The 25274-nt window shown below is 33.7% G+C and overlaps 2 protein-coding genes across 11 annotated transcripts in view; both read left to right on the forward strand.

Annotated features, from left to right (window-relative positions):
• The first annotated feature begins 487 nt into the window (after positions 1-487).
• Positions 488-10023, forward strand: LOC105317890 (importin subunit beta-1). Of its 3 annotated transcripts, XM_034446350.2 has the most exons (24): positions 488-648; positions 786-844; positions 1320-1502; positions 1613-1813; positions 2106-2182; positions 2313-2388; positions 2490-2549; positions 2638-2727; positions 2863-2973; positions 3081-3191; positions 4252-4423; positions 4526-4770; positions 5008-5138; positions 5254-5329; positions 5445-5516; positions 6215-6286; positions 6442-6586; positions 6822-6904; positions 7107-7214; positions 7355-7498; positions 7643-7748; positions 7910-8024; positions 8638-8796; positions 8946-10023. In XM_034446350.2, coding segments are annotated over exons 1-24 (2637 nt in total). In that variant the 5' UTR covers positions 488-608; the 3' UTR covers positions 8947-10023. The 3 variants fall into 3 exon arrangements, with proteins under 3 accessions (XP_034302241.1, XP_034302240.1, XP_034302242.1); XM_034446349.2 differs by lacking the exon at positions 8946-10023 and having other exon boundaries at positions 8638-8800; XM_034446351.2 differs by lacking the exon at positions 8946-10023 and having other exon boundaries at positions 3081-3182; positions 8638-8800.
• A 2230-nt stretch (positions 10024-12253) lies between these two features.
• Positions 12254-25274, forward strand: part of LOC117681208 (tensin-3-like) — a 38908-nt gene continuing 25887 nt past the window's right edge. The window contains exons 1-3 of one of the 8 annotated variants that reach the window (XM_066076145.1): positions 12254-12317; positions 22879-22916; positions 24561-24628. In XM_066076145.1, coding sequence (XP_065932217.1) covers positions 22909-22916; positions 24561-24628 — 76 coding nt within the window. In that variant the 5' untranslated portion in view covers positions 12254-12317; positions 22879-22908. Of the gene's footprint in view, positions 12318-16396; positions 16609-18475; positions 18991-20721; positions 20968-22190; positions 22473-22878; positions 22917-24560; positions 24629-25274 lie in introns of those variants that run through there. The other 7 variants (XM_066076150.1, XM_066076151.1, XM_066076153.1 and 4 more) reach the window with 7 other exon arrangements.

A 25274-nucleotide genomic window follows, 5' to 3' on the forward strand; every position in this document is an offset into this window, starting at 1 on the left:
TCAAAGAAAATTTGATAAATCAACCGTGACCTAATACTAAATATCTGGATACAGAGGAGAACAGTACAGAGAACAGATGACGATAAGCAAAAACGAAAGTATTGATAAATGTTTGCATATACAGTACGTGCACGTATTATTAATTTTTTTTGGACATCTTTAATAATATTTTGGCGCGAAAATAATGAAATAGACAGATGCGCCTATTTACATGTTCTATTACGCGCTCTTAAATAAAATATGTTATGCTTTTGTATGTATGGCCAGTATATAAAATCCTAAAATAATTAATTGAAGTTGTGTCATTTCGATAATATTAAAAACTTTGCTGTAAAATGGTTATAAAAGTTTAGGTTTCTTTATCGGTAAGACTATATCATATTTAAACAAGAAGAAATGTAATTGGTTCATTATTCATAGAAACGCCCACTTTTCCACTGTCTGAACCAATTAAAATCTCTGATACACAAAGGCTAGCTCTCTATCCCTTTTTCTCGCCATTTTGGATTCGTCCGCATTGCACATGGAATATACCGGTACAATCGAAAGGAACTGTCGTATTTAATCTTATTTATAACTGAACAATTTGATAGGTGTATGCGGTCAACATGGATCTGTTGAGTGTGCTTGAGAAGACAGTATCTCCAGGTATGCGCAGAAAAACGATTTTTCTTCAAGAAGAAAGAGAAAGTTAAAATGACATGTTTGATTCAAAAGTGATGAGTATTACAAATTTTCATTGAATGAATCATGGTCGTCTATTGATTGAAAATTTCATTTTGTAGATCAACAAGAGTTGGAAGCAGCCCAGCGTTTTCTGGAACAGGCAGCTCAGACCAATCTAGTAAGTTTTTTTGATTGATGAGTTATTGACCTCTCCATTGGTCTAGGACTGCGTGCACGTGTGCAAGTCATTAGCTCATCATCTGTAATTAGGAGTATAATAGTTTTAAGTGACCAAACTTGTTGATTTTCTTTTTATTGATTGTTTCCTTTTCCTTAGTTTATTGTCCTGTTTTCCTAACTTTTTGCAAAAAGTCTGGTGCAAATTCAAAATACTTTCGAGTATGCTTTATTTTTTCAGCATCAGTTGCGGAAACAAACGTGTTGATAAAGAACTTGTATAAGTTTTCCAATAGAAAAGATATTTATTCTTAACCTCTTTTTTTATTAACTTCAATATGGAATAACCCAGTGCTGGGAACGTCAATGTCATTTTTTGGGGGAAAGATCTACTTGTGGTGCCCGACACAAATATTCTGCATGATAAATGAAATTCTTGCAGGAAATGACATTGTGATTCAATTTATTTATTTTAGCAAGAATTTTTGAAGTCCTTGTCAGAAATCTTAAAACATGGAGGCAACAGCCCTGTCACTCGAATGCAATCTGGTATACAGCTGAAAAATGCTCTATATTCCAAAGACTCCAACATTAAAGCGGAATATCAACAAAGATGGCTAACATTTCCTGACGATGTACGAAATGTAGTGAAAGCCAATGTAAGAATTTTGTGTGTACAGGTCTTTGCTTACTTCCCATTTCTTGAAATAAATTGTTATTTGTTTGTTTTAATTTGGTAATTTGAGCTGTCTTATATATTTTTTTTTAGATTTTGGCTGCATTGGGAACAGAAACAATCCGTCCTAGCTCAGCTGCCCAATGCGTAGCCTATGTAGCTTGTGCCGAGCTTCCAGCTGGTATGTGGCCAGACTTGATCGCTGTTCTAACAAGCAACGTGACCAACCAAAACAGTACAGAAATGATGAAGGAAGCCACACTTGAGGCCATTGGTTATATCTGCCAAGACATTGTAAGATTTTTGTCATTGTAGATTAACTACATATATTATAGTATTATAGAAATGTTTTTGTCAGCAGTGTAATTTTCAATGATATGAAGTTTACACCTTTTAATGGATTAAGGGCATATTGGGTTGTAATAGTAAACAGAACTTAGTGCAAGGTCTGATAAATATTATGTCATCAACTATTTTTGTTATGCAGTATACATGTATGCACTAAGTGTATTTGTTCGCATACAGACAGAGTTCCATGTACTTATTTCTTGACTCAAGTTTAAAATATAGTTGTGTCGCATTATAGGACCCAGAGATTCTTCAAAATCAGTCCAACGAAATCCTCACAGCCATTGTTCATGGAATGAAAAAGGAAGAACCAAGGTTTTTTTGCTAGATATTTACTTTATAGAATGTTTCAGTTTAACAGATTATCAGAAAATGGCAAGCAAATCAAATACATGAAGTTTCTTTACAAAGCTTTGCTTAAAATTATGGTTTTATCTTTGTATAGCAACCATGTGAGATTAGCAGCAACCAATGCATTATTGAATTCGTTAGAATTTACGAAAGCCAATTTCGACAAAGAGGTAATAAAAAGCTGAAGTGTGATTTTGGCATGGTGATGTGACATCTTTCATTCAAGCATGAAAATTGTGAGTTTTAAAATTTATTGTTCTTGTACTTGCAGACAGAGAGACACTTCATAATGCAAGTAGTTTGTGAGGCAACACAATCTCCAGACACAAGGGTAGGCAATTTTTATTTAAAAAAAAGATTTAGTTTCTCTTTATGTTCAGTGTATAGTGACTAGAAATTATTTCATTGTTATATTTCAGGTCAGAGTTGCCGCTTTGCAGTGTTTAGTGAAGATTATGTCACTCTACTATACATACATGGAGCATTACATGGGTCCAGCACTCTTTGCAGTAAGTTATTGTAGAATTAAATGGGATTTTTGTTCAGTGTTGGCTACAGATATTAATAACAAGAAGATACTTTCCTTGGAAATTCTCAAGATTTTGTATCAAATGACTGCTATATTGGAATGATTTTGCATACAGATAACTATGGAAGCCATGAAGAGTGATGTTGATGAAATAGCCCTGCAAGGAATTGAATTCTGGTCCACAGTCTGTGATGAGGAAGTTGACCTGGCTATTGAATTGTCAGAGGTATTAAGATTCAACATTTTCTTGTTCTTTTCTATAATGATGTTTCACTTGATTGCTAGAACCTGTAGCAATTTTGATTAGTTTTATGCCCCCTTTTTTTCCTGCAGGCTGCTGAGCAAGGGAGACCACCAGAACGAACCAGTCGATTCTACGCTAAAGGCGCTCTGCAGTATTTATCTCCTATCTTGTTACACAGCTTGACAAAGCAGGTAATGCATGTACGTATTCAGCCTACCACCTGTTGTTACTAATGCAAGAAATTGCTGCCCTCAGGTAGGCGCCGGTGAAGGAGGTTTTCTACACCCCAACAACATTCCTGGACTTTTGAATTAATCAATATTGGTTTTAGGAAATTGGACCTGTAATAATTCATGAATGCCTAAGGAAAAACTGTAAAGTAGGGAAGGGGGTAAGGGAATCAATATTTTGATAAATTATGAAAAAGTTATGAATTGAAATCGTGACCTGCAGCTTGTATTGACTTACTCTTGTAAGGTGTAGATTTCTTCCTTCTAACTTGAGAAAATTTGACATATATTCTGGTGAAAATTTTATTTATTTATACTTTATATTCATAGATCTAACAGATAAAGCTTTATAGTATTTTAGAGTTTCAATTTAATTTTTTAATAATACTCACAGTGTTATTATGTTGTATTCTATTCAATATCTTGCCTTGATGTGGTATCTTTGGGTTTAATTTGCATGGCTGTTCTTTTGGTGCAAGTTTTTTTTTAACACTTTGCACAGATATACCATTTATAAACTTATATATAAATATATATCAACGTAATATTTAAAAAAAATATGAGATAATCTTATTTCCTTTAAATGAGTATAGGGTTTCTTAAAAAAAAAAAGCTTGAATTTTAGGTGGATTACAGATAATGATCTTAAAATTTCTTAGATACCAATTTTACATATAAAATGTTAATGTAATAATTATCAATAATTCAGAGGGAATAATTAGAGGGTATCAAGTCGGTTTAAAAATGAAAATATAAATGCAGTTAAACTTCTTAAAAATTGCCTCAAAGTTAAGTGTCAGATGGAGAGTCTGTGTTAGGGTTTTGGTAATGATGGATCTACCTTAATAGATGGACAACCTTCACAGTATTCTTTTTTGCATATATATCAAATATCTCTCCCCCTCCATGATGGCTCCATCCTTTGATTTATCAACATTTACTATAAAGTTATGTATGAACAGCCAAGCCTTGAATCAAGGAACCCGCTATTTCAAAGTTACAACTCTATATATATGAGCTGTGATTTCAGGAGGAGGTAGACGACGATGACGAGTGGAATCCTTGTAAGGCGGCTGGGGTCTGTCTGATGCTGATGGCCACAGGGTGTGAGGACGACATAGTGCCCCACATCCTGCCCTTTGTGAAGGACAACATTCACCATCAGGACTGGCGATTCCGAGATGCAGCTGTCATGGCATTTGGTGGGTTGTGATTTTGTATGTGTAGAAAGTAAGGCATTTGTTTCTTCTTTTTTAGGAAAGATTTATTTATTTAAAATTAATTTGACTTCCATGTGTTATCAGGTTCCATATTGGAAGGTCCAGATCCTGTGAAGCTGAAGCCAATAGTGGAACAAGCCATGCCGATGCTGATTGAGCTGTTGAAGGATGCGAGTGTTGTGGTTAGGGACACTGCCGCTTGGACGGTTGGGCGTGTCTGTGAGATCTTGCCTGATGCAGTCATCAATGAACAATGCCTACAGCCCCTCCTCCAGGCTATGGTGGAGGGGCTAGCAGCCGAGCCCAGGGTAGCCAGCAATATATGCTGGGTAAGTCTATTGTGTGACAGGTACACTGGAATGAAGCAATAACAAAGTCATCTACAAGATTTTAGAGAAGTAGGTTTTTAAAACCGGATTTTCTATAGTTTATAGTAATCTGTAGGCAAAGGGTAACATAAAATTCCATATTTGAAAGCATTCAAGATCTATCACTTGTTTCTAGGAAAAATTTTGTGATATAAATGTTGATTACTTTGCTAAGGACTGTATCTGTTGTTTTCGCAGGCTTTCTCCAGTTTGGCTGAAGCTGCCTATGACAGTGCTGATACAGGAGACGACAATGCTGAGCCCGCCACTTACTGTTTGTCCACATACTTTGAACCAATAATAGAAAAACTGATCCAAACAACTGACAGGTAACCCTTGTTTTGTTGACTCGTTCAAGGAAAGAAATTGTATCACGAAGAGAAAAATTGGAGGTGGAAATGATGTAGATATATTTAAAGGAATATTTCTTTTCTTTTAATGTAGATCTGATGGAAATCAGCATAACTTGAGAAATGCAGCTTATGAGGCACTTATGGAAATGATTAAAAACAGTCCTAAGGTACAGCAAAATAAAAGTGGTGTCTAATATAAACTACATATAAAATGTGCCAATTTCTGAATTGATGCAGTGATTTTTGCTTGGTTTATCAAGTCTCTGTCTCTTTTAATTTCAGGACTGCTATGCTATTGTCCAAAAAACAACTCTAGTAGTTTTAGAAAAATTAGAACGTGTGCTACAAATGGAGGTAATACCAGTTCCTTGCTTATCATATTGTTTCAGTGAAAATGATATTTTTTTGTGCAATACTTTTTATTGCGTCTACTTTTGATTAAAACTGAAACTTTAAAGGGACTTGGACACGATTTGACTTATAAAAAATTAAATTTTATTTTTCCATTTTCATTGTTAATAATGATCAATCTATAAGTTTATAATGCTATGTCAAAATTTGAAACTCAATATCAAGTTATAAGCAAGATACAGAGTTTATAATTCTTTGTTTTGTAAACAAAGCTCGAATATTGTCATTTTTTACATATTCGTTGTATTGGTGTAAATTTCCATCAAATGTAACTTTCGTTTGTTGATAATAGTATTTAAGAAGATATTGAATAAGTTTAAATTGTTTTCTACATGTCATTTTGTCTAAGAAATGATAATTCTCTACATTACATTTTATGTAAACAACTATAAGACTCGATCTTTGTTTACATAACTATAAATTCTTACCTCTGTATCTCGCTTGTAACTTGACTTTAACATTTAATATTTTGGTCAATCATTTAAAATGCACCAATAAACCATTTTATACATAAAAATAAAATTTTGGATCTCAAATCGTGTCCAAGTCCCTTTAAGTATTTGTTGGAAGTCTCAAGATAAAAGTTAAGATTTTTTGTGGTTAATTGAAGTGGTATTCAGAATGAATCTTTTCGTTTACAGAATATGATACAAGTCTCCACTGATCGAGCTCAGTACAATGATCTGCAGTCTCTGCTTTGTGCTACACTCCAGGTAAAACTCATTTTAATTTTCCACTGAAAGTTGTCTTTAGTTGTTTGTGTTTTCATTGTAAGATGTGTGCAGTAAATGATGTACAGACTCTGCGCTATATTGTGTAATGTGTAAAGTCAGATATTCACTGTAACTGACCATTGGTATGATTACAGAGTGTTCTAAGGAAGGTGACCTCTGAGGACGCCCCCAGTATTTCGGACCAGGTGATGAGTGCGCTCTTACGCATGTTCAGTACCTCGGGGAAGGCAGGCGGGGTACAAGAGGATGCTCTACTGGCCGTGTCTACCCTGGTGGAAGGTAAAAGACTCCAGACTGATTGTGTCAATTTCTACAATGTAGTTGATACCTTTCAAGTGATAGTAGAAATTCTTTGTAAAAATGCATAGCAATATGATATATATTTTTTTAAATGTTGAACCCATTAGGCTTGTTCATTCATGTTTGTATAAATTGTGTATTTAATATTCATGTAGATTTTGTTATATTTTTGAGTTAGATGTCTAATATGATGATTACTTTGAATTCATTTCAGTTCTCGGAGACAATTTTATGAAATATATGGAAGCATTTAAACCTTGTTTGATTGTGAGCTTGAAGAATTCAGAGGAGTACTCGGTAAGATTTCCTTTATTTTTCATACCAAGATTTTACTTCATGCACCATATATCATGTGATATCATGTATATGATATCATCACAAGATAAGATATGTATATGATATCATAAGATACCATGTTGATAAAATACAATGATGGTAGGAATATCAAATGGTAGTTTGTTTTTCATTTTCAATTCATTCAAACAATTGAACATTTCAGGTTTGTTTAGCTGCTGTTGGTCTAGTCGGAGATCTATGTCGAGCTTTAGGACAGAAAATGTTGCCATTCTGTGATGAAATTATGGTGTTATTGTTGGAGAATTTAGGGGTAATTATTTCTTTTTAAAAAATCAAGCTTTGTACTGCTATTTTGGATCGAAACAGTTGGAGATAGTGACACTTTTAAATGGTAACTAAAGTCGAAGATTTAATGTGATGTACAATATATATGATTTTTTTCTTCCACAGAATTCCACTGTACATAGATCAGTGAAACCCCAGATACTGTCCGTCTTTGGTGATGTAGCATTAGCCATTGGGCCTCACTTTAAAAAATACCTAGATATTGTCATGAATACCCTTCAACAGGCCTCACAGGCACAGGTGGAGAAGGTAAGGTCTTAAGTTTTTGTGTAGTAGAATGCGTAGTTAATCCTAGTGTAGTTATTTTTAAAAAAGGCATTTTCTTAGTCTTGTTTTGTGATATGCATGGCAAACAAGAGTGATTTATTTCCTTACCTTTGAATTGTATTTCAGACCGATTATGACATGATAGACTACCTTAATGAGCTAAGGGAAGGTTGTTTAGAGGCCTATACAGGAATCGTGCAGGGATTGAAAGGGGATGGAGAACAACCGAATGGTAAGATCTTGTTCAAGAGTGTTACATTCAACAACTGAAATAGGCACTTCTTCAGATTTCACGACAGAAAAAACAATATTTAAAACCACAAAATATAGGTACATGTATATAATCTATTAAAATTGGCATGTTTCACTTATTTTGCTTAAATTTTCTTACAGCGGATGTGAATTTAATACAGCCCCATGTTGGTCATATAATGTCCTTCATAGAACATATTGCTCTAGACGAGGATCACTCAGATGAAAATATATCAGCCTGTTGTGGACTTATTGGGTAAGTGAAAGAAAACGGATTTGCAAGTTTAAGAAATAATTCACAAGATGTACGACAAGTGAGGTGTAATTTGCAACTTGTCATTCTGTTCTAATATGATGGAATTGTACTTGTGATTGTTATTGTGATTTAAGAGGAAATGCATTGAGCTACCATGCATAAATCATACCCACATACTAGAATCAGAGGCCTGTTCAATATAGCAGGCCCTTGCGAGCACTCGCCAGAATTTCCCATCTCTTGCATAAGTTTTAGCTAGTGTTTTCTGAGTGCCTGCTCTGCTGAACAGACTCAAGATTTGAGGAGGTAAAACATTTCTTTGTACCATAGCCAAGACAAAGGTCCTGATACTTAACACAAATAGGGTTAATCTCTATTTGTTTGAGAATTCAAAGGTTGGTAAAAAAAAGTTTTAATGAAGAATAATTGATGAAAGAAACCCAAAATTCTATGTCTATAAATTGTACATGATGCTGAAGATAAAAGTACCATAAAGACAGTCTTAGTTTTATTATGTGTTCATATTTTCAATAGAAAGAGAGGTATAAAACTTTGTTTATGATAAAATTAAGTTTGGTTTAACAATAATGAAATCGAAATTTATGGGTTACAGAGATTTGTGTACTGCATTTGGAGCTGGCATGTTGCCACTCGTTGACAAAGAACCAATTCAAGGCTTGCTCACCAAAGGTCGGCGCTCCAAAGCCACAAAGGCTAAGACTCTAGCCACATGGGCCACAAAAGAAATACGCAAACTGAAAAACGCCTCGTGGTAGGTCTCTTCAATATCACTGTGTATGCTATTCATTGGTATAAAATAAGTGCGATAAGAACTGTTTACATTCCTGTGTATTAGATTTTTATTTGTTAGGATATCTTAAATTCAGACAAGTTCATGCAGAGACTTTATTTGATTTTCAGATGATGGACGGTACCCAGAGTGATGACCATGTTGGGATTTTATATCAGCTGAAGGTCAAGCAGAAGTGAGGTGTGTGAGGGAGAGACTTGCTTAACACTTCAGTCCGGGAGAGAGGGAGTGAGTGAGGGGAGAGAGACATCTCAATTGTTTACCCACACAACAACAAACCAAATTGCCCCCACCAAACACAGGAAACACAGAGGGAACCACCAACAGTACAAAGGAAGTCCACGTTACCACTTAGTCTTTCAATGCTGACACCGCAGACGTAAACATGGAGTCCAACTCAAGGCCTTGTTCCGTATTTTGAAATTCTATTATTATTTTTTGTATCAGTACGAAATGGAAAGCGTCTGGTTCTATTTTCTTACTACAGTGCTACTTTTCAACTCAATTAGGTAATGATAGAGGTACACGTTACCATGAAATATGCATCTGCTCTATAAGTTTAGTGCTATTTTGTATTGGGAAGGACACAAAAACAATGAAAACCAACAACTGGAACTGCACATACATATGTATATTTTTAATGGAAAAAATGATGTTTATGACTTCTATTTTTTATTCTGGCTTTATCAAGAAAAACTTTGGTAGGTTTTGTGCGCTTAGCAAAAGCTTGTGCCAAAACGTGTTTGGTTATTTAGGACTGTGGCAATCCAGTTGTTAAATTCTACATGATGAAACATAATGCATACAGTACAGACAAAAAATGAGAGAGAGTTTTTATAAGAAAAAGATTATTATATTTAATGCATGTCATTGCAGTTAACCTTTTTTCTTCTTCTTTTTCTATTCTTTTTTTTTTCTCCCTTGCTGTATCTGTGGATCAGCAATGTATCTTCCAAGCCCATATTTAAATCAAGGATGAGATTTCATGTAAATTGCTAAAAAATTGATTGTATTAAAACAGGTAAATTCCAGAGCTTTTTGGGTTATCCCAAAAATATCTTTTGTTGTTTTAAATGGCTTAAAAGCTGTATTAAATAGTGCTAATTATTTCATTGTTTATTTTTGTTTGTAGAAGAGGGGGGAGGGTGAGATACGTTAAAATAAATGATTTTTTGCAATTCCAAGTTATTGACGAGTTTTTATTTTGGTAAAGTAAAGGATTATGGATGAAATCATGGATAAGAAAGAATGGTTATTGATGCAAGTTTGTTGGAATTTTCCAAATGCCTGATAAAATATGGCAAAAATCTGATGACACAGTTGCAGAGTAATAACTACATGACAGAGTTGTCTCTCTGTACTGATACAGGAAGAAAATGGAACAAAAAAGCTACAATTCCCTATAGGATGAAAGAAATCAATTGCCTATGTTTGTCTTTTACGTATACTAGAAGAAAATATGTTGTTGCCGAACTTGCCTTTATTAGAGACTGGTTGGAACTCTTGTTTTGTTGAAGATTGCTTCTATACAGGCATTTGGAATATTTTGAATCAACGCACGTTTTTGTCTTCGGAATTTGAAGTATCACTTTGAAATGAAAGAAAAACCAACAAATGAGTTGAATAAACCAATAGTCATCATCAGCAATATATTATAAGCTTTCGGTATTCAAAATTTATACAGGAAAATCACTATTCTCTTTTGAGAAGTGGACAGGCATAGCCTACATGTGGATGTAGGCTATGCCTGTCCACTTCTCAAAAGAGAATAGAAATACACATTAAGAAATTAATTTGTGGTTTAATGTACTCTGTCCTTTTGGGGGAAAATTTGCATGTTAATTAACGTTTAATATTTCTTTAATACCGACGAAACATTACACAACTATATATTGATAAATCAATAAGCTTTCATGCAGCCTACAACTTTTTCCAACATATTTTTATTGTGGACCACTTGGTTGCACCAGTTTTGGGGAATCACGTGTGTACATAATGACTGCTGACATGTAAATATTATTTTGTGTGTTGAATTGTGTTTGTTTATGCAATGCAATAATATACATGTATTACAATGATAGGGTTTGAACTCGGTACGTGTTGGTGGATTATTACAAGTATCCGAATGTTTCCTCAATGTTTCAATTTAGCGTGAGAGGCAATGGATACGGGCGTTATATGTGTAGTCAGACGCATGAACTAAAGTAATGATTTCTTCGCTTTTTGACAGAATGGAAATGACATGAACTATAAATTTGTTAATAATACTATTTTTATCGGACTGTTTTTTGCCAGTTTAACTGTACTGATTCAAAGTATCTAGAAGAAACCCGCAATACACTAAAGTGGTGGTGTCATGAGATCCCCTGTCAAAATTGCTTCTTCAAAGATGAAAAATATTTTTGAGACATAGATCTATTTTATAACAATCTTTTTTTTATATTCATACCAAACAACCAATTAAAAACTTTTTTTATACATATAGTTACATATTTTGCAACCAAGTTGTAAAAAGTGATTAGAATTACCCCAAAACGATTATAAATAAATTAACTATTTGTTTTGGTAATATTTTTTTATCAAGAATGCGAAAAAGGTGACAGTCTTCAACGTAGGAATAGTTAGGTACATGTAAGAGGAGCAAATAAATGTATTCCTTCAATTAAACAAGTGTTTATCTTGTCAATATCACAAACTCTTTTATTAAACGACTGGTGATTATAATTTGAAGACTTTTTTGGGCGTGGCTTTCAAAAAACAAAAAGAAACTTTCTTCCGCCACTGAACTTGTCCTGGTTGCATTTTTTCAAATGACATTAAATTTTTTAAAAATGTTTTCCAATTATAAGGTCTAACATTGAATCATAAGGGGACAAAAAAATTCAATTGTAAATGATTAAGGCTTGAAAACAGATCTTATCATGGGATCTTGAGAGAGATACCTTAGGTTTTGCATACAGAATACCTTATATCCGGTTATTTTCGCAATTATCAAATTTTCGTTTTTTTTTTTTCGCGATTAACGTTAATCACATTCACACAAGTAACACAAAGTAAAAATGATTACAGATTTACCATATTTTCGTAAATGCTGTGACACGCAAAAAAAACCAAACCCACCGCAAATAAACGATATGTGCATAGAATTCGGTTCATTCCCATACACTTTTGAATGATAAAGGATTGATTATCAGAAACCTCTTGTTTATGGAATAAAGTAGAAACATAGATTATCTTAGAGCAGCTGAACTTTATAAACCGAAAATTGAAACGGTTGTTTTTTTATTATTATTATTTGATATCCGATTTGAATGAAAAAGATAATATATACGATGTCAACTAAAAACTATTAGTGCGATAGAAAGTGCGGTCTGGTAAATTCCAAGTTCCCCATTTTACCGATTTCCGATTTGGTTTTACTTTTTAGGATGTAAACAACCATTTCCGGTCAAAAATGAAGATCAAAAGATTCCACGGTAAAGGTAAATATTTTAAGTTGCAAAGTTTTTACCTTAAAACTTGTAGATAAGGGGACAATAAGCCTGGGTCTATCACATCGAATACGCACATCAAAGTCTTATTTAAAGAATTGATTGAAAAATAAGAACGTCCAAAGAGGGAATCTAAACAGGTTTGGGATTGGCTTAATACCCTTAGTACTTTAATGTAGCATTTTTAAAATCCAAAACAAGTGTTGAATGCACTGTCTAAAAAGTACCACTGTTTATTTTTTTAAAAACATTTTGAGCATGTTTCATTTTCAAAACATCAAAAACCTTTCTGCCACTGTCACGTATAGTTGATGCAGTAAGTTACGCATTTACAAAGTTTCAAAGTTATGTCCCTTTTAGTTTGCAGATTACAGGTGTAAAACATACATAGTTCAAGTTGATAAGAAAACAATGCATTTCATATATAAGTTATTCTGTTTAATTAAAATGTGAAAGTTAAATGTACTGTTTACTTTTGATTTAAACTTTATAATATCAACAATTTGTCAATACAGTGATATTATTTAATGTATATGACTTTTTAATTTTTTTTTTTAAATTTAGAATATTGTGAGTAATATTCCAGTAAGAATGGAAATAAAATTATCTCTATCTTTGCTGTTGATTTCTTGTTTAAAATTTGTTGACAAATTGAGTTTTAAGATAATATTTAAAATTATATATATATATGTTATTCCAGTAAACTTCAAAGGTATCAAATTTCAAATGAAGGGGAAATAGTTAAACATATCTAGACTCATTTCCTGTAAAGCAAAACTTAAATTAAGCACTCTTTGATAGGGGCAATTCTGATTTGAATTTGAATTTTGAGGGGTCTTTTTGGAGAAAGAAAAATCTATAGCAAGCACTTGCAGTGATTTTGCTAAAATCCTGCCAATGACTAAAGTATAAGAGTACATAATTGTTTAGATGATATTAAAGAGATTTTAGAGTGTGGTTTCATACTGTGAATTAATGATAGCAGCTGTCTCTTTTGTCTTTTCTGCGAAATGGTTAACTTAATAAGATTATAAGTTTCTAATTGAGGGACTGGTCTGGGAGGAGGGATTTGACATGAAATGTCTAATGTTAGGGGAATCTCACAACCTTGTTCTGTTAGCACCAGGATATATAATTATTGTCTATTTGATTCATGCACATACAGCACGTTCAAAAAAAGAGATTTTTCATCTTTTCCTTAAGTACTCTTATTAATATCTCTCTAGAATAAATCATTGGGAAAAGGGAAAAAGAAGGAAATACAAATTTTTCAGTTAGATAAAAATGAACTGCTGCATGAAAAATTTTGGAGAGAGAGAGAGAATATAGTCGGACAATTCATTAGCAACCTAGATATCTCAAGTAGCAGAGCATCTGCTCTGAAAACTGAAATTTACTAGTAGCTCATCCTGATTCTTCTCACCATGACTGCTCTCTTTTTCTTGAGAGAGAGAGAAAGAGAGAGAGAGAGAGAGAGGAGAGAGAGAGAGAGCTTGACCATGTATGAGTGAAAGATCATGAATTATTTTATTTTACTTCTTAATTTGTAACTAGCAGTTGTTTGTGAATTACTAAGCATGAATCAATTTGTTGAGATGAGTGAGGTGAAGAAATTGCAATCTTTGATGTCTTAGTACAGTAATAGCTACATGTATATGCTAAAAAAATTTTACTGTTTCACAGCAAGGTATGAAAAAAAAATACTTTAGAATAAAAAAAAATTTACCTAAACCCTTGTGAAATATTTCAACCAACGATTGGCAAACAAAAAATGATTCCTGGATTAGAAACAAGCGGATGTTGCTCCCAATTTACTCTACATTGGTTTAGGATGCAATTGCCAAATAACGTATTGATCCATACCATATAAAAAATCCATGATATAATACAGACAAAAATGCTAAATATATATGGGTATGTAGAGTTCATGAATGTATCAGAATTTATTTTTTTTGGAGTGGGAGTTTGAAAAGTACCAGGGGGTATGTGCTTAAATAATTGATTTTTTTTTTGAGGGGGGGGGCTATATTGTGGTGGCTTCTTTGCAAATACATGTACTGTACATTTATTTATTCTGTACAATTTATCAGCACTTTCCCAACTCTTGATTAAATGTCCATTACTCCATTGATTTTTGACCTCTCTAAATGGGAGGAACATGTGTGATAGATAGACATATAAAATGTCAACGGTGTTATGTAACATTTTGATATTCTTGCTATGGGCATGTTGATGGAATTACATATTATTTGACCATGAAAATATTTAGATAGAGCCCCAAAGTTTAAATAATGTCTCGATTTGGATCAATATAGTGGGCAGCAGTTATCAGAACCAAAGCTGTTTACATGGATTTATTGAAGGGGTACTACTTTTACCCCTGTTCACTGATAAAAGGAATTCAACCTGATCTCTGTGTAAATCAGTATGCACAAGCATTCTAGCGACATGTCTTCTCAATTTACACATTAAAGATACTATCTATTGAAATGAATTAGTTTATACAGCTAGGGCCCCATTGAAATTTAAATACTGGGTCAATTTATTTTGACTTGTACAATACCACAGGTAAGAAGATCGCAGTGTAGGGAAAAACAGTCAGAGAATGTTAATCCATGGAGAAAGGTGTGGAGAGAGAGAGAGAGAGAGAGAGAGAGAGAGAGAGAGAGAGAGAGAGAGAGAGAGAATTTACCTTTTTTCTTTTAAATTTTTAGCACTTTAGTTTAAAATTAAAGGTATGAATGGCATCAAGATATTTACATGTGGTCAAGCTTGCTTCAGAATATGTAATTTTCTCAACATTTAAATATCTGTGTAAACACGATCATGCAATAAAATTTTTAACAAGTCTGGGATGTTTCTTTAAACCAATTCTACAAATTACATAAAAGCTTATCTAATAAAATGTAAAATTATGGTTAAAGGGACCAAAAATTGCTCCAGACATTTCATGTAGTTATTGTGAGTAAATAATGGTCCATTAAAACTTGAAATTCTCCCCCTCCAAAAAAAACTGGTTTGTCAAGTTCTGACTCTATAACACATATTGTCTGATGGCAGTGAGAATTATTGCAACTCATGCCTCCCTTTACACTAGCTGCATAATTTTCATCAATTAATCACCCCCCAGGTAAAAGCTTGTATGTGTCGGAACATCTGAAGGGTTTAACTGTGAATCCTATGTACATCAGATAATGTAGGTGTTGGGTTTTGTGTACAAAGGAGTTAGAATCCTCGCCCATTTATTTAGCCTTATCATTGCTGTCTAATTTTTGCATTAATTGATATATTTGTCCATAAAAAAATTAATATTCATATCCCTTGTTAGAATGATTTATCAATATATTTATTCAATATGTAACTATAAAGAGGTACATTTTTTATGTAAAATATTAGTTTGTCAACGTGTATGTATTTGAGAGAGAGAGAGAGAGAGAGAGAGAGAGAGATTGAGATTTTCTTCGATGACCTTACGATGCTATATGGTACAGTACTGTATGTAAACAGCTCCAGATTTTCAGACTAAACAAAAATGTCAGTTTTAAAAGCAGTAAACCTCATAAATGATTGCCACTTTGACAAAGATTTATTTCTGAAATTATCCTTGTAAACAATTCCATGATTTTTTTGTAATTATAGTAAGCTATCAGGTTACCAGGTGAGCTCACCAGGCTAATTTCCACCCAGTGTGCAGGTATTTCATCTCTGGATCTGTGTCATGAATGAAACTTGCAAGCAAGCTAGGGCCTACATGTGAAAAATACAAATTCAACTTGCCAAACATTCAGCGAAGCATATCATATTTCCCCCTCTCTAGTGAAAACATTTATAAATCTAAGCACAGGTGAAAATATACTCGACCTTTTCGGGATTGAGGGATAAAAAGAAAAAAAAGTTTATTTTGCCTTTAATGTAATAGCCGTGAGGTTTTAAATTATTCATGTGTGTACACAAATTCTTCTGGATTTTTGTGGAGTAGATTTTTAGTATCATGCACTTGCATCAAGACTGAGGAATTCTCCCTTCTTCTGCCCCTGTGGCGTAGATTTCGTGATGGTGGGTGGAACTGTTAGACAGTGAAGAAGTTTCCTGTTTTCAGCTGTAGGCATAATTGTGTAATGCATAATTACACCAGTGTCTTTTTTCTTTCTCTCCTCTCCCTCCACCAAACTTGAGGCTGCAATCGTAAGAAGATGTGATGAAACATAGATTCTGTGATATTTTTCATATGGATATATACCGTACCTGGAAGTTTTGATCTATTTTTTTTTTTTTACCAATGGTAATGTTAAAATTATGTGTGCATATATGAATAATTTAATGATTCTTTATAGTGTGAAGTGATTTTATGATGATCGTGTTTCTTCATATTTCATTCAACGGAATTCTCAGATTAAGTTTCATCATATTTCATTCATGCTTTGATAAACCAGGTGGCAAAAGAATATTTACCTGAGCAACATTCAGACTATTATTATTTATATAGGGCACGAAAATAATTGTGTTGTTAATTAACGTGAAGTTTTAATATATGAATTATGTAAGTTGCCAGTACATGTGCAGCCATAAGCGTAATATGCTAATGATTTGCATGTCAGCTTGACAGCTTTAAATTGAACTTAGATGCAATCTGTCGCACTTTGTGACCCTTTCTATTCAATCAAAAAGTAATCATTACATTGATATCTTGAGGTTGTCTTTGCGAAATGTGTTGTTCTTTCATTCCAACTAGATTTAGCAGATATGCAGAATTATATTTGTGTAAGAAGGAGAGGTTACATTTGATCTTTCACTTGGGGTGGTCTTGCTAGAAAAAAAAGCAACAGAAAAACTTGTGTAAGCTTCAAATCTTACCAGTGGTTTCTGGGTACAAAGTTGATGGAAGTTTTATGAATTTGTTATGAGTTTTTGCACAGGTGACTGCTACACCCACTGGCTTGTGTAGTGAACTCCTCAAATCAATTTCCCATTTACTGGGTTGTGGAATTCTACAGAATCCAGGGTGGGTGCATCAGTCGGGTCTTTTCATCTTTCTTAAACTTCAAATTGGCATGTTGCACGATCTTCAATGTGAACAGTAGTTTTGGGAGGTGTCAGAATAGGGTACCATAGTAACCACATTTGATATAGGAACAGAATAGAACCAGTTTTTGACTGCTCATTTTGAGAACCAGTTACCGAGTAAGAGTTTTATGCACTTGAACTTCATATAGCACATTCAGTACTTAGTTCTTTGATGTTTTTTTCCTTTTTCTTATCCTGTCTGCTTTCACTCCCATTATACAAGTACTGCTGCATCACGATATTTTCCTTATTATCAGGGCATATGAATCTGCACACGCAGTGTGCCTGTTCCTATGCTTTCGTTTGCCAAACTTTTTTACGCAACTTGCTATTTGTTTATAAGATATAATATGATAAAGACGGAGCTCCGTTTATAAACAGTAGATTATATCATGTTTGTTAGTCAAAACTGCAGGTTGTTCCTCTTGATGCAATGGTTTTTTAAAATCATTAGTCAATTTAGTTGAAACACTGATAAAAATAAAGAAAGAATAAAAGAGTATATCAAGAGGCTTGAAGGTCACCACACGCAGGAACGAGTGTCCAGGGTATTTATTCATATTTAGCCATTGTAATTTATCCGACAGTTATGTCAAAGGTCTTTTCTTTAAAATCAGGGAGTGTTAAAGGAGCCAGTCCGTAGGTTTAATGGCCGGCACAGAATAAGCTGTTAGCGGTGTAAAGCTCATTCAAATCATGATTGCCATGAATAAGTGGACATTTTCTGTCATTACGGCCTTTTCATCTGGGTTTGAAGTGTGATAGATTGGAGGCATTTAATTTTCTTTTGGTTTTATTTTCGGAGACCAACAGTAATGTCTTTCAACATTTTTTTTTCCACCCCTGACCTCTGAGCATTGGCGTATAAAGTAAACATTAATTTTTTTAAATGGTCATTCCTTTTTAGTCATGTAACCCAAGACCTCATAGAATATTCTATTTTTTGGATTTTTTTAGGGTGGGAGAGGGGATGGACATTTAGTTTAATTTTTAATCAAAACCTTGTAGTAATGGAGTAATTTATTCCAGAAAAACAACCCATTTTTCCAACTTGCTATCAAATGTCTGGAAAACGTAGGTGTTTATATGAGATCTGTAGAAGGAAGGAATTCGTAACAGTTGGCTTGTAGGCAACATCTGCCTGTTGGTTTTAGACTCCTATTCAAATATTAGATATTTATCCTTGTTATCAATTGGAACCTGCCATTTTCTTGATGCAGAGTTCCAGGAAATCTGGTCAGACAAGATCCTCAGTTCGAAAAATCAAACGAAAAGGACTGGATGTATATTAGTTTCTTGTGCAAGAGCTACACAAGTGCTCAAAACCGAAATGCCAACTTTAAAAACACCCTGTATTTTCTTCAGTTGTGTGTGAGTAGTATGCGAAGAATCTTCTGTCTATATTTATCATGTCCAAATAAAGGATGCAGCCGGCCATATTCCCCCCTCCTTTTTATAAACATGGCAAATGTTAGAGCTGTTGTGGTAATTAAGTGAAAACTAATTAACTGAGAGCTGTATTCGTTTAATGGGAGTATGGATTGTCACCACAATGACCAGCTCTGATTTCTACATTGGGAATCTAATCAATAGGATGTAGGTAAGGCTAAATTTTTGCGCATTTTCTTTTTTTTTTTTTTCAACACATCCAGATGTTTCTTCCGGAAACAGGGCTCCATTTCTTTTGATTATCAGTGAGATGATTGATGGCAGCTCCGAGATTGATCTGAATTCTGCAAAAAGATGGACATGTAATTAATCAAGAATAAAAAGATAATTACTCTATTTGATTCAATGAAAGTTTTTGGTTTTATCAGCTGCAGGTGAGAAAAAAGATTATTAAGATAAAATTGTTAACGATCTTTTGGGTTTTTTCCCTATTGTTTATACATGTACTTACTCTGCTTCGTGGGTTTTCTCTAGTGAGGAGGTTTGTCGGGTTGTATGATGGATTTGTTGGGCACAGAATGAATGCCAAACCCCGAGTGACATATACATGTAGCTTTGTTCTTTTGCCCAGTTTGTTAATGTATTAACGGATAGTTTCTGAAGGCTATGTCTGATTCAGACCCCTAATTACCCTCTCTTCCCTCTCTCCCCTCTCTCACTTTATCTCCAGGTATTCCCAAGCTACTATCTCATTTATTTAGGATTTGACTTAACCTCTTTAATCAATGATTGGGTCAGTTAGCTAGGGGATGAATGGGTAGGGCACTATATTAATTGAAAACCATTATCATATATTATAGTCAGGTTTCCCGTTTCCTCATATTGTTCTATGGTAGAACTTGTGTGATTGATGGAAAAATAGTTTTCTCTCTCTTCTACTCATCTCCATCTCCCCCCCCCCCCCCCCCCCCCTTTTCCTAAAATCTTGCCATCTTCTTTTGATCTGTCCTGAGGTAGATTTGCTGCAAAAGTTCAGTGCTTTTTTCACGCGTCTTCTGGATGCGCTTTTGCTGCTTTGTGTTGTGATACATGTTGATAATGTAGCAATAATGACTTGCTGCATGCAGATAAATTGTTAATGCTCTCCCCATTAGTCTGAGCTGTTGTTTGGCAGGATTTTCTCTCTTAATCAGGGAAAGTGGTTATATGTGATTGTAAAGAATTCAGTTTTCTGCAGATAAAAAAATAATGCATTAAAGTAGACAAAGAATGTGCATGTGTGTGTCAGAGAGAGAGAGAGAGAGAGAGAGAGAGAGAGAGAGAGTCAGTCATCCTGATTCCACTTTATAGAGAGAGAGAGAGAGAGAGAGCAGAGAATTTACAAAGATTATCAACTATTTTTACTTATATTAATATTTTGATAGCATCATTTGTCAGTGGTCACAAAGAAGTTGCAAAATTTGTTTTAGCTAAAATCACTTTGTTCTTGTTTGTCAATGAGTTTAAAAGGAGCCTAATGTGTCACCTCTCTCACCCAAGGTCACATAATTAAGTTCATGTCAGCTGTAGTAGTATACACCTTCACTCTGAATAGATAAGCGAATCTTATTTCAAACAGATGCCACTTAATACTGATGACCTGAGGATGCCAGCTTGAGATACCTGTAAACAAAACAATTACCTATAAAATTGTGATCCCATCGAGAGAGAGAAAGGGATAGTGAGGGAGAGTGAGGGAGAGAGAGAATAAAGGCCCCATTAGTACACATGATCTATTCAACCTTATGTAAGCTGTTATAGTTAATGAATGGTTACACTGTTTTGGCCTTGATGAGGCCTGTGAAAATTGCAAGTGAAATGAAGCATGTAGATAGGGTTTATCAGAATTTGTCAATCAGTGGAGTTTGACTGTGTGTATATATAGATGTGCCATTAATTTGGTACAACTATAAGGTGAAGAGGGGATTTGGGACAATAGTATGTGTAAAGTGATAGGGATCTCTCTCAGGACCCAGGCAGAATGAGATTTCATTGGCATACCTTGAAAATCAAAATAAAGAGTCCCTGTGTTTGTGGTTATAATGTAAGCAGGCCAGATTATGTTATTGGAAGGGCATGGTGGCTGCTGTTTTTTGTATAGGACACCCTGAGGTTTTCCTGTACATCTTGGAAATTTAAAAGTCATGTGGTATGTTGCCTCATTTGAATTTTTAAAAATAAATTTAAATGATATATAAAATATAAAGCGGTGTATATCATGTAATCATAGTGGCAGACACTGTCTCTCATTTGGTGAAGGATTTTTTATATCAATCTAAAGAAAACAAAATTTCTGATTAAAAAATGGCTGTATTAAAATCAATATTAAAAGGTTAAAAAATAAAATCATTAAAGGTTACAGAGGGGACTTATCTTGTAAATAGATCTTACCTCAGCAGAAGATGTACAGGGCTGATGAAATCTGTAAAAGAAGTCTGCTTCAGCTGCTGATTTCATCTCTACAATCTCATAAAAAAGACTTCCTCAACAAGGGGCTGATAACTCGTTTGACTGTTTTGACTAGATGTTAAATCATGTAAAAGATTAAGAGAGGAAAAAAAAAATCAAAAAGCTTACATACCAACAAGTCCCATCATAAGTGTAATCTATAAACTGGTTCAAACAGCAGGGATCTCTTTGTTGTTTGTATGTTGGGGAGTGAAGGTCAGGCTGATCTGAGAGAGAGAGAGAGAGAGAGAGAGAGAGAGAGAGAGAGAGAGAGAGAGAGAATATATTGGGCTGTGGGAGATTATCATTCAATTCAATTATTTCATTCATTCTATGGGTACATGTAAAGAGATGTCCATATACGAATTGGTTACTGGTATTTTAATAATGAATAAACATCCTGTTATTTGAGAGAGAGAAAAAAGAGAGAATTCTTAATTTGATATGGCTGATAATTGGTCAACAAATATAGCCCAATACAATCAGTGGTTTGAAGTTAAAACCATGGATATGAACAGATGGGTGGATGTTGATTTAACCCAGATCATTACTTGAACCGGTTTGAACCTTTTCTGCAGACTTCTGTCATGGACAGAAGCACAAGAATTCGCCTACCACAAACCCATGTATATAAATAGTAGCAATTACTTTCAATCAAAAATTAAACCTAAAAAAAGCAGCAAGATTAAGCTATGCACATACTTATGATGCTTTCCATTAAAAATGGTGTGGGTTGTTGAAAGTGTTTGTTTATGTCATAAATTGAAGGATTGTGGTTTCTGTCTTGTATGGAATGTCTAAGATACGCAAGCTAGCTGGCTATGATTCACCCTCAGTAAATGTAACATGCAGCATAAATTTGAAACCGTATCTCACTTCACAAGTCATGTAGACATTCTTAACCCCATGCTACCGAGTACTTACTCAGAAGCTATATGTGGGGGTCGAGAATTTCGGTACTATGTGTATAATATAAGAACAATTAAGTCGACTGATAACACAGGCGAAATTTGACTCTGTGTGTACTTTCAGTGTAAATGAATTCTGCGGATCTATTTTCGATTGGAAACATTCACATTCATTTGGTTATGAACTGCGATAGAGAAAAACATTTCTAGATGTGTGAATCTAACCTGTATTGGAAGTGAAGGATATTGTTTATTCCAGTTCTCAAGTATTGATAGGTTCAAGGACAAATTTGTTATGGTAAATTACTTGTATGAGCTACTTGAAAATAAGAAACTGGGCTAATAGGGGGATTAGTGTTTTAAAGTAAATATGTATATTAGTATTCATCAAACAATTAATTGATGAAGGAAAATTCAAATGCCTCAGCCAGTATATAATACCACTATTTAGAAAAAATAATGAGATAATTTATGGTAAAAAAAAAAAATTATAACCATCGTATACTGAATATTCCAATTTTGTTTTCAATTTTTGATACTGCCTTAGATTTTGAATTTTACACAAAATTTCAAAAAATTATAACCATTCCAATTTTGTTTTCAAATTTCGATAGTGCCTTAGATTTTGAATTTTACACAAAATTTCATCATTTTGATGTAGTTATGTATTCGTTGAATTTCATATATTATTATCTTTTTCATAGGTGGCCAACTATGTTTTCACCAACTAGATCATGAGATGGTAAGTCCAATTTTTAAAAAATTATTTTCATTAAGCATGTCTTTTTACCAAGTATTTTAGGAGAATGAGTTGTACCAGGTACAATGTACTTCTCAAATGTACATGTAACCACTGCAGAATGCACTTTTAATATACGGTGCACTTACATTTGCAACATGATCCAGTTTCTGAGTTGACATTAGTTGACTTTTATCATGCACATATAAATATAATCTGGAGATAAGTTATTGAGGCATATACTTTTAAAATTATCTTCCCAGAAAACAATTTGAGAAACTACATGATTTAAAAAATGATTCGACACTTCAATTACAAGGATGACCAAATCAGATGAACAAGTCAATGGTCAATTCTATTTTAACTGCATGTCCTCGGTAAACTGGCTTATTATTATGAATGTACATATTTATTATATTGATAGATCATGAACTTTTATGATGAACAAATAAATTTGAACTCTAGTGAGTGATTGACATTGGATGACCACAGAACTTGTTGCATGAACTTTTGCTATATGTCATACGATATTAAAGGCAAGTTATCCTGGTACCCCCACTCAGTTTCAGTGTAGTGAATGAACTTTTACAGATGTAAGACTGCACATGGTACATGTATTATCTTGATATTTTCACGCCATTATCAGTGATAAGTTTTCTGAATTTTTGTAATTCAGAATAAGTTACAATTGTAACCATGCAGTTGCATGAATTTCAGAATTTGTGTATTATATACCATTATCATTATTTAGAATACCTTGAGTACATGCATGAAAAATCAAAACTGATTCAAAATGCTAGTATGTTACATCTGGATGAGTTTGTGTACTGTAATACAGCCAGAATATAATTACTACTGGTACATGTGCGGTATTTGTTTGATTATGCAGAATGCAGACTAACATGTATAACCATTTGATGAAATTTGTGTAATTTACATAATGCATCACCAATTTGTCAACTTAGGTGTTACACAGAATATAATGTTACCTTTGCATGAAAATGTGTAATACAGAAAGTGTAATCTTCTAGACTTCGTGAATTTGGGTTATGTTGCATGTCTTACAATACATGTATTATGTACATGTTAATCAGCTGAACATTTCTCTATAGGTTCTAGGACATAAAACTTGAGTATGCTTACAAAAATAGACCAACCAAACTGAGTAAATAGGAAGTAATGTGAGCGCGGTTATCTTTAACTCCCTTTTGATGATATGTAAGATTTCCTTCATGTTGAAATTGTTATTCATATATTACAAAACTTCTAGTGATACGGATAACACGTGAAAGAGGTTTCTTTGCTGATGTGTAAGGAGCTCTTATATTATTGATGCTGAATATCTGTTACCATAGCTTGAAAAAGAAATACAGTATTTTCTTGGATTTGAAGACACTTTGAGTGGGTGAGATGTTTTTGAGTCCAGACTCGAGTCCAAACTTATATCGATAGAGCTAACAAACAGGGTCAAGGTTTTTTTTAGCGCATGTGGATAAGAAACGTGAACATTTACTTGTGATGCTGAATGTTTTTTACCGTGGTGTTAAAAATTATTTTGTTTTGATTTGAACAAACTTTGAGTGGGTGAGATGTTTTTGAGTCTGTATTATTGATTCTATAGCTGTTTGTGCTTTGTTTCTTTGACAGGTCTGATGAGCTCACAAAAATGGAAGAGGCCCAAATAGAATTGGTCTATGTCACAGATAGAATCATTTGTATGTATGAATTTCATTCTACTTTTTATGTTCAGTTGGCATTTTATTTCAACTGTTTTATTAAAAGACTGTTTATTTTAATTTTTAAAGATTTGATTCTGACAGAAACTATGAATATTATATAGAGAACATTGTAATCATTAGATATATTGTATGTATTTCATTTTGTAGGACAATTTTATAACTTCTTATTATAGACGACACATAATGTATCAAGCATTTTTTATTACATTTATTATTATAAGGATATCATTTTGATGTGTTTTTCACTTCCTTGATCTCATTTAAATGTTTTTTTTAGTTTGTTAATTAAACAGTCAATGTTGCTTGAAGAAAAAAAATTATGTGTGATGAAAATGACGGAAGATTTTGTAGTTTAAATCAAAAATTCAAGAATTTCAGAAATGTTTTGCTAAAAGGTGAATGATAAAAATTAGGCTAAGAAAAACCAGCTTGAAAATACAGATTTACCAGTGTTTGTAACTTGCACAGCTAAGCAGTAATTTATGAATTCAACTTAGCTGATAGCAGAACGTGATATGTTGCTAATTTCTGTTACATCAGTAGATGAAGATCTGGATAACCGGATAAGAGCCGGATTCTGGCGTCTGGTTCCGTTTTATGGCAGGCAGACACTTACTTACCT

Source organism: Magallana gigas, chromosome 2 (assembly GCF_963853765.1).
Source record: "Magallana gigas chromosome 2, xbMagGiga1.1, whole genome shotgun sequence".
Lineage (NCBI taxonomy): Eukaryota > Metazoa > Mollusca > Bivalvia > Ostreida > Ostreidae > Magallana > Magallana gigas.

Excerpts from the sequence above, each read along its gene's own strand:
- LOC105317890 (XM_034446349.2), top strand. The coding sequence starts at position 609 with ATGGATCTGTTGAGTGTGCTTGAGAAGACAGTATCTCCAG. Across the intron at positions 845-1,319 it reads AGGCAGCTCAGACCAATCTA|CAAGAATTTTTGAAGTCCTT; the intron begins GTAAGTTTTTTT and ends TATTTATTTTAG. Across the intron at positions 7,499-7,642 it reads CACAGGCACAGGTGGAGAAG|ACCGATTATGACATGATAGA; the intron begins GTAAGGTCTTAA and ends ATTGTATTTCAG.